This window comes from Pyrgilauda ruficollis, unplaced genomic scaffold (genome assembly GCF_017590135.1).
Source record: "Pyrgilauda ruficollis isolate IOZ18807 unplaced genomic scaffold, ASM1759013v1 scaffold31, whole genome shotgun sequence".
Taxonomy (NCBI): domain Eukaryota; kingdom Metazoa; phylum Chordata; class Aves; order Passeriformes; family Passeridae; genus Pyrgilauda; species Pyrgilauda ruficollis.
The window spans coordinates 1,798,188-1,807,690 of NW_024524489.1; the positions used below are offsets into that span (position 1 = coordinate 1,798,188).

Genomic DNA, 9,503 nt, shown 5'->3' on the forward strand with positions numbered 1-9,503 from the left:
ATCGGCTAAAGAAAGGTTTACACTCTTAAGCAATAAAAACAAACCATTAAGCCAGACCTGCACTGTCAGGAAGTATAAAACAGTTCTTGAAACTCTGCAGTTACTATACAAAAGCTTTTGTTTCATAAACTTTTGTTTCCTGATCTTCATAAAACATTAACATCAAGCTGCCATATGGCAATTAGCTGCCTCCTGAAATCAATAAACCCCCTCCCCAAAATCAACAACTGAGGAATAACCATTCAATGAAATAGCTCAATAATTATCCTCTTCTAACAGTGCAGCAAAGTGGGTCTGATACAAACACAGTGTGGATGAGCTCCTCCTCCACAGCTGAGGTACAACAAATCATGTTCCTCTCTGAGCCTCGGGGGTGGGCTGTGAGCCTCACCTGCCTGGAGGGGGAGCAGGGATGTGGCCCCCCAAACCTGGCTGGGCAGGGCAGGGGTCCCCCCCTGGCTGTGCTGAGCCCAGGGGAGCCCAGCAGAGCAGCCCCTGCTCGCTGGCAATGGCCAATGCTCTCGGGAGAGCTTACCTCAACTGAAGATCCTCCTCTACATGCTGCTGACCTCAGAAGTCCAACTGAATTTTGCGCAAAAATTATCAAGCCACTCGACAAAGCTGCTACTGAGGCTCAAAAGGACAAGGAGACATGCTGATCACATTTGTGTTTAGAGAGATGCTTATCTGAAATGCACAAAGGGTGACATTATCTATCACAATCTCTGCCTATATAGATCATATAAGTGCCTAGAAGCAAAATGTTTAAGAGCTATAGGGTAACAAAGGCAGCTTTGCCTTCAAAATATTTTGCTTTTTCTCCTCTTAAGAGGAAAAAAGTTCTTTTCTCCTTGTAGAGCACTATAATACTAATAAATACTAAAGAACTGAAGTACTAGTGGGCTGTGCTAACAGCATACCTTTAGTATTTAGCATTATTTAGCAGTCATTACCAGACTTTCAAAAGATGCCAGAAAGCCCAAACCTTTCAGAAAGGCTGTCTGATCATCAGTTCTATCTAAAAGACTTCAGGAACCCAACTGATCCCTAGGAAAACTTCCTATCACTCATCTGTGAAAGATTGTTGTGTTTCTTTTACTTTAAGTCCTAAACAAAGTCTTTAGTGCAGCACTCTCACGTCTCCAACCTAGAGAGCGAGGTGAAGGTCAAGGCTTTAAAGGTACATTACAAAACCAGTTCTGCAGAAATTTATTGTCGTGCTGAGCTTGACACCTGCATATTTCCTCCTCAAAATCAGTATGGAACTGAGGATTCTGTGGCTAACACTAAGCAGCTACAGAAATGCTTACAAGAGCAGGTCTTTATAGGTTTGCAATGATACCTTGGCCTCCTGGTGTATTTGACTAAGGATGCAGTTCCTTGTCAAGCACCAGGAGGTTTGCCTGTGCAAGGAATGCGGCACCGTGCCACGAGCCAGCTCCTGCTCATGCATAGACAAGTGCTGGAGCCAATTTTTTGGCAACAAAACGAGCATCAATGAGTTCTCATGCCTCACAGGAGAAGTAAAGCAGTCACCACTCTGTAAAGAGCCTCCCTCAGTCTTGTCACACATGAAGGAGCTGTGAGACTTCAGCTTTACAGCACCAGAGCTGAGGGTCTGCCTAGAAGTGCTGTGGGTTCTTTACAATTCCACAGGGTTGGGATCACACCTTTCATGCTCATCATTAAATTTTCAGCACTTGTCAGCTTCCTCAAGCTTAGGTTTTACAGTACAGTAACACAGCTCTGACTTGACCGCACAACCACACATCACAAACAGCAAATCCTTGCTGAACCTCCACTGCAGCCCTGACAACCCTGCCAAAGCAACAGCCACCAACTCATCCAGCACCAGGAGAGCTGGCAAGAAGCAAAAGGCAAACCAAACTCCTGCACATATGATGCTTCATCCCTAAAAACATCAGCCACCAAAACAGCACCGGTGTTTTGAATAAGCACCTGGAGATGTCCAGCTGCTATGCAGTATCAGCACGACCAACATCAGCTACCTCTCAAAATTAAGCACAGCCCAGCTACAGAGTGGTGGATTGTTCTCTGACAGCTGCTAAAAACACTGCTGGTACAAAGAAATACATCAGTTTTATCTCACCACAGAGCCTTACAGCCCAAGAAACTGTTAAGTTCACAAGAAAAAAAACTGAAGCAGCCAACAGGTAATTAATTTTTCTTCCCCTGTCCTCTGTAACCTCTGCTTTTTGTGATGAACAAAAGGATTGTTCTACAAGAGGACCTGTAAGACACCATCAAGTTAGCCTTTCTGATCAACCCATCTAGTTAGTACCATTGCTGCAACCCAGATGATCCTGGTAAAAAAAGGAGGAGTCTGGGGAGGACCAGGACAAAAAAAAAAAGAGGGGTTCATTAACAAAACATCAGGAGGCCCAAATCAGAGATTGCCACAGCTGACTTAGAGAGGTCCCTACAGGGCCCACTGCACACATGGCTTCAGAAGTGTAGCCACAGTTCACCAAATGCAGAACTGGAGCCACCACAGAGCTCGAGGGATGACCAAGAAGCCCATTGAAGCTCCTTTCCTGCTCTCCTGCTCCAGCACAACTTTCACACAACACCCCCGGGCTGTGCCTGCCACACCAGCTGGGGAACACGCAACAGGCACAATCAGCATCAGCTTCAATGCTCGGCTTGCCTACTGCAAATCACACTTTGCTCCTTACATGAAGGATTTAAAAACCAGTAAGGTGATGCAAGCACAAGTTGTGATGACTGCACAAGTGAACCATTTTTTCTTACAGACTGGACTTCTCAGAAAGAAATATCAGAATTCTATGGTTTATTATCTGAAATAGATTTAAACATTTGGGGAAAAAAAAAAAAAAAAAGGTTTCCAACACAAAACCCTGGAAATGAAGAGAGGCTAATCTGCCAAACAGCAAAACCATCAGCTGAGGTTAGAGAGGAGGCTGCATATGACAACAGCTTGCTGCATGTAGGGCAAAAATTGCAGATTAATTTCACTGTAACACTCCACAGAAGTGAGCTCTCATCTGAGGTGAGGAAGTATGCAAGGCTTTTCCAACTGTTAAAGACAAGGGCTGGTACAAATTAGGTAGGTATTCCTCTTTAGCATAGATAATCACAAAAAAATAAGATGACATTTTAGTTTTTATTATTTCATATTTGGCCAGGACTTTTAAAGGAAGGACTTTTAAAGGAAACATCAAACATTCACTTTTCTGTAGGTCTAGAAGGGATTCAGTCTTCCCCCACCCCCACCTCCCATAGGATTTCTATTGGCCCTTATATTCACACTGCAAATTAGTTGGGAATAGCAGTATTTATACTAGATCAGCAACGTCTGGTTCTTATCCAAATGTTCCACCTAAAGAGGATGCCAGTTCTCATGGATTGGACAGCCCACCCTGCAGCATTCCTGAGAATTGTACAATATAATCTTGAAAGTCAGCAGAGTGGATTATCCACTTTTTTCTGGACTTGAACTTGTGACCTTAACAGTAGCACAGCAGAAAGCAAATGTGCTATGCACTTTGCCATAGTAACCTTCCATGTATTCTTTTCAACTTAAATACACACAATTGAAACAGCTACAATTTTGGAAAATTATGTACAAACCCTATATTTTTTTCTTTTTTGATTACATATAAATACAAATTAGCTATTCTTCTAAAAAGTGGTTATAATAGTAAATAAATACAAAATAAGAATCTGACCATTATACTTCATGTGCTGGGGTTAAACCCATATAAAATGTACAACTAAAATACATTTAAAATCTTTAAAGGAATATTTCTCTGATTAAAATATTTGTTTTCCCAACTTTTTCGTAGACATAAATATATTTTCAAAATAGTTGTGTTTTTTTTTCTTTCCATTTCATTACATAAATAAAGTCTTCATTGGGAAATATTAAAGTGTCAGCTATTTTTTTTTTTTTTTGCATTTGTCTAATATATTTGCTGTGTTAGCGGCACCCACAACCCTCCACAACCATATCTTGATAGTTCTTTAATACAACTTTTTCATTTTCATCAAGGTAGAGCATGGAAATAGCACTCAGTTCTGTCGGCACACAGCAAGCCTTGGGGATTTTGGAATTCACTGAATTGACCAAAGTCTGAACAATGGCATGGTTTGTTGAGTTTAGATGATCTGCCAGTGGAAAAGGACATTCCCCATGGCAGTAAAAGGCACTATACCCCGGCGGGGCAACAATCCAGTCATTCCACCCCACATCATTGAAGTCCACATACAACGGATGCCTTTTGCAACTGTATTTGTGGCGTTTACGCTGTTTGTGTTTCGCTTGACGCTTTTCTCTTTTATGGAGCGGGTGTCCCTTGCCATCATGCCCAAACGTCACTAACAATGGCCTGAGCTGAGACCAGCTATCTTCATCCTGATGTAAAGACCTGCTAATCCTAACGTGCCTCTTGGAGGCACTGTTCTCTTTGTCCAAGTGAACCACCTCTACCACAAACCCATGATTAGGTTGTCCATGTGCAATCCACCTCAAAACAGCTGGCGTTACATCAAAACTTTCCCATTTACTTGCATTATGATGCACCAACCTGGTGTCCAAAAGTCTTGTGACAGGGTCCTTAGAGGTGGCTGTGGCTGGCTTTATAATTTCATAAATATTAATACGGTGATGGTAGCTGCTGTTGTTCTCAAAGGCTCCGTGCACCTGTTTCCGAAAAATCTGGAGTTCGGCTGAGGTGATAGACTCCTCGTTAGGGATGGAAGTTAAATTAAAGAAGAAACGCCGTGCTGTTTTCCCGCTCGTTTCTGGAAGTTCTTCCAAAACTTCTAATTTGATTAAACAGGGAAAATAAAAAAAGAGAAAAGAGGGAAAAAATCAGAAACGGAGACAAACAATCAAACCCCTTAAGACTGTCTGCTGATGGCAGCTTTCAAATGACAGCTACCACATGTGACACACAAGACCTGAAAGACTTTCAGGCAGAAAATGCTGTGTCCCTTGCTTGTTTCTTTGTGCAAGCATGTATTGCATGAAGTTAAAAATGCTTCATTCATTGTTACACATTTGGATTGCATCCTGGTGGCTTTTGCCTTCCAGGTAGTTGTCATTAGAAGCAAGAACTATACAGCATTAATTTGGACTTTAAAGACATTAATGAAAAACTCAAGCACTGGGGAATTATTAAAACTGGTGAAAACTGGTGAAGGACTTGGGGTAACTGTTGCATTTCTGATTTTTTTCTAAGAATACAGTTCTAACATCAATCCCTTAAATTCCATGCTGAAAAACATTAGTCTGCAATTTAAGTGACCTAAAAATCTTAATGTATGGATTTTTGTGTGTTTAATCCCACACAAATCATGTATCAGCACCCATAACAGTACTTTATGAAGCACGCCCCAGTATTTACCCAAAAGGGCCATAAAGAGCAACAGGAAGATTCAACTGCTGAAATAAGGGTGGATGGAAAAGAGATAATGAAACAAAGTCACCTCCAAACAAGAAGTTTATAAAACCACCAAAACCAAATATTCAAGGAATCACTAAACTCCAGGCCATTCTCAGACAACAACAGAATGGAGCTCCAGAAGGAGTACAATATAGCTAGGGTTGCTAAATACATTGTTGCTGCAGACATTAACAAGTACTTCCCAAAATAAAACTCTCTCATGGTTTTTAACTTTGCTGCTAAACATACTGAAGGGGAAAAAAAAAAAATCACTTTCTAAGGGGGAACCATAACTGCTATTAACAACTCTTAGTGGTGTAACCATTCCCCTTTGAAAAAAATACAAATTTTTGCATAAGGTAAATCTCAGCCTTATGGTATTTCAGGACCAGACCAGTACTTGCTAATATGTAAATATTTTTGAATGGTCACAAGTGTTCTGCTCTCAAGAAATCACTAATGCAATGAGAACTCAGTGAAAAAAATGGGAGCCACACTGATTTTCTTCCAAATGTTTAAAAAATTATAACACCGATTTTCTAACAAAATCCAGTTTTGCTGTAATCGTATGACGACTTCAAACTGCAGATTTTTACATTTGCCTAAAACTTATCAACTTTGCTCTTTCAACTCCTCTCTCACTCAGCCCCTTGCCCACAATCCTTGGGTTTAACATGAACGACCCACGTGCTGCCTTTTCCCCACTATCTGCCAGATTTTTACTTCCCATGTAGGGAAAGGTGGATGAGGAGAGGTTAGATTTCACCATTCATCTTCCTCACGATAAAGCTTTCCACTAAACAGCGCATCCACTTCTCAGAGGCCGCCGCCTTTTAGAAACTTAAAAACTAATTAATATCTTTTCTTGACACAGTTTCACTCTAAAAGCAGGGGGGAAATGAATTTTCATTGCTTCAGCAGCGGGGCCACTGCACGGCAGCATCGGAGAACCGCAGCCTGGAGCAATTACAACCTGGGGAAACCTTCCCAAAAAAAGCACGTGAGCGACACGCGCCCCACCGGCTCCGCGGGCCCGGGGAATGCCACAGCCGCTGCTTCGGCCACGGAGCCGGGAAACGCCCCCGGCTCTGCCCCAGAGCCGCTGCCCCGGGGGGCTGCAGGCCTCGCAGGTGAGAGCCGAGCGCGGCCACGGGGCTTTGGTTTGCCCGGGCGGGCCGGGCTGCAGCGCACCTCGACGGCAGCCCCCGAGGATGTCGCGACTGATTGTTTCACTGATCTCTCACGGAGATTAGACGGGGATTAGAAACCTCCGCAGCGGCCCGGCTCAGCCGCGCGTTAGGGAGCTTTCCCTGCTTTCTAGCCTCGCAGGAGAGCGGCGATGTGTGGGAACGCTTAACACGGAGTCGCGCCGCTTTAGCGGGAAAAGCCAATAAACGGGGAGCGCCCCGGCGCACGGACAGTGGGGAGAAGGGAGTTGGCAGAGCAAGAGCTCCGCGGCAGCGCACCCGGCCGGGAGATGCACTGCGCGAACCCCGCGGTACCGGCGGGAGGAATCCGCCCCCCGCTCCTCCTCCGGCCCTGCCCTGCCCTCCCCTCCGCTCCCGCAGCCCGCGGAGCCCCCGCCCGCCCGTACCTTCGTGGTGGAAGCTGCGGACGGTGTTGGCGCGGCTGGCCGCCCGCTCCAGCGGGAAGCCCAGCGCCGCCGGCTGCCCCAGCTGCTGCCCCGCGTGCAGGCGGTAGAGGTCCAGCATGTAGGGCGGGATGACGACGTCCTTGCCGGGGCTGGGCCGCCGCTTCAGCCCGAACATGTGGAGCAGGCGCAGCTCGAACTCGCTGAGCAGGTCCTCGGGGCGCTGCGCGGCCGAGGCGGCGCGGCCCGGCTCGCTGAAGCGCCGCCGACCCACCTCCGGCATGAGCCCGGCCGCGCCGCCCAGCAGCGCCTGGCAGAGCAGCAGCGCCAGGAGCGAGCGGGTCACGGCAACCATGATCAACCTGCGCGGAGGAGGAGGAGGAGGCGATGGGAGCCAGTCAGCGCGGACACCGCGCCGAGGGAGGGGGGGTGCGGGCGGGGACGGTCCGCAGGTGGGACCCACCCCGGCGCCGGGCCATGGCCGGCGGAGCCCCCGCCGCGGACCGGCCGGCGGAGCCCCCCGAGGGGCCGCTTCAGGTGCGCAGCGGCACCGAAATCCCCGTGGCAGGAGATCAAAGGGAGCGAGGCGGGACGGGGGAGCGGAGCGGGGCGCTCCGCAACAAAGGAGCGCGGAGGTGAAGGGGAGGAGGGGACACGGCCGGGGGCACCGCCGGGGCCGGGGCGCAGGTGTGCGCCGGGCCGGGCCGGGCCTCCCGCCGCCGCGGCCGGCACCGCTCACCGGGAAGGGAAGGGGAGGCTGCCCAGCAAAGCCAGCTCCCCTCTGCGCTCCCGTCCCGACCCCCGGGCTTCCTCCCACACACCCCGCTGAGCCGAGCCGCGGGAGCTCGGGGCCGACTCCGCTTCTCCCGCAGCGGGGCAGCGGCTTCCCTCAGCGGAGGGAAAAGGAGAGCTGTTTTCCCTTAGCGGAGTGGAAGAAGGGGAAGGAGGAAAGTACATATCCTGCTACGTCCTTAGCCAAACCCACAGGATGACATTCTCCCCCGTGAAACTTTGGGCTGGATTATTATAACAGTAATAATAGTTATGATTAGTGTCCCGTCCCCCCTCTCTCTTCCAGAGCGCTAGCACCTCCGCCGTGGCCCACGGAGTCATCCTGCGGAGAAGGCTTTCAGCGGATCTGCGACCGCCGGAGCTATACCTGTGTGCAGCAGCAGGGGTTGTGTCTGCAGGAGGGTGTTCTGCTCTCGGGGTGTTTTTCCCGCATCACTTGGTGTTACTCCAAACTTCGCTGCTGCTCCTCTACAGCTGCCGAGCAGAAAATAGAAGTTCCCTGAAGTGCAGTCCGCCTCGGAAACATACTTTTTAGCAGCTGGTTGAGGAGGCAGAAGGCAAGTCCCAGCCAGGGAAAAAGCTTCTCCCTTTTAAAAGCAGCGATCGTGAAGTTGCTTCTTCTTCTTCCTCCTCCTCCTCCTCGCGTGTGTGTGCCTGCCCGTGAATGGGTCCCTACGTGTCTACGGAGTTAAAAGGCTCCTTTTCAAAAATGTCCTTTGCATCACGCTCATCAGACAGATAGACATTTACCGAGACTCCCGCAGCAACATCAAGATGAAGCTTGACTTGTCTCCGCTCCCTTAAAAAAGAAAGGAAAAAGGAGGGAGGAGGGTAAATAAAAGAAAAAAAAAAAAAAAAAAAAAAAAAAAACGAAAAAAAAAAAAAGGGGTGGGGAGCCGCCTGCCGCCGTCCCGCGTGGAGCGGCCGCGCTAGGGCACCGCGCCGGGCTCCCCGCCGGCCCCGCACCGCACCATGGCCGGGGGTGGCCGCCCGCCGCCGCCGCCGGGGCTTTTTGTTGCGCGGCGATGTCACGACCCCGGAGGCTCGGGGGCCCGCGCCAATCACAGCCGCCCTGTGGGAGCGGGCTGCGGCCCCGCACGGCTTTTAAAGGAGACGCCGCCTCCCTCCCTCGCTCCTTCCCTCCCTCCTCCCTCGCCCGCTCCCTCCCTCGCCGCGGCTGCCGCCCGCGCCCGGGTCGCAGTGCCGCCGGGGCGAGGGATGGGGCGGGCGGCTGTCCCGTTAAACTGTGGTACCGGCGGCCGATCCGACGCGGGAATACCCCCGGCCCGGTCCCGCCTCCCGCTCCGGGCGGCCGTGGCGGAGCGGGACCGGGCCGGGTCGAACAATGACCCATTGTACAGCCCGAGCGCTCCGCCGCCGCAAATCGGATTAACGCCGTGTCCCGGACTGCCGGGGTGGTAAGGTGCGAAGGTCACGTAAGGTACCGGGAGAATCCCGGTGCTTTAGAACTACTTTAAAAATACATATATGTACTTATTTATTTTTCTCCCCCCACCAGAGCGTGGAGCTCTCTGCCCGAGCCAGGGGCGAGGGCTGGAAATCTGGGGGATTCCTCGCTCTCCTCTCCGAAAGAGAAGCGCCCGCACTCGGGAGAAGTCTCCTCCCGCAGCGCTGCCGCGGCGCATCCGATGCGGGCTCAGCCCCGTGCGGGCGGCGGAGGGGTTGGGCTG

At 49.8% G+C, this 9,503-nt stretch overlaps 1 protein-coding gene across 1 annotated transcript; it reads right to left on the minus strand.

The window, feature by feature from the left end:
* Positions 1–3,243: 3,243 nt before the first annotated feature.
* Positions 3,244–8,605, minus strand: BMP2 (bone morphogenetic protein 2). Its single transcript, XM_041474002.1, has 3 exons — positions 8,180–8,605; positions 7,024–7,382; positions 3,244–4,806 (listed from the first exon to the last, which is right to left on the minus strand). The coding sequence occupies exons 2-3, from the start codon at positions 7,373–7,375 to the stop codon at positions 3,962–3,964; spliced, it is 1,197 nt and encodes a 398-aa protein (XP_041329936.1). The 5' UTR covers positions 7,376–7,382; positions 8,180–8,605; the 3' UTR covers positions 3,244–3,961.
* Between the last annotated feature and the right edge of the window lie 898 nt (positions 8,606–9,503).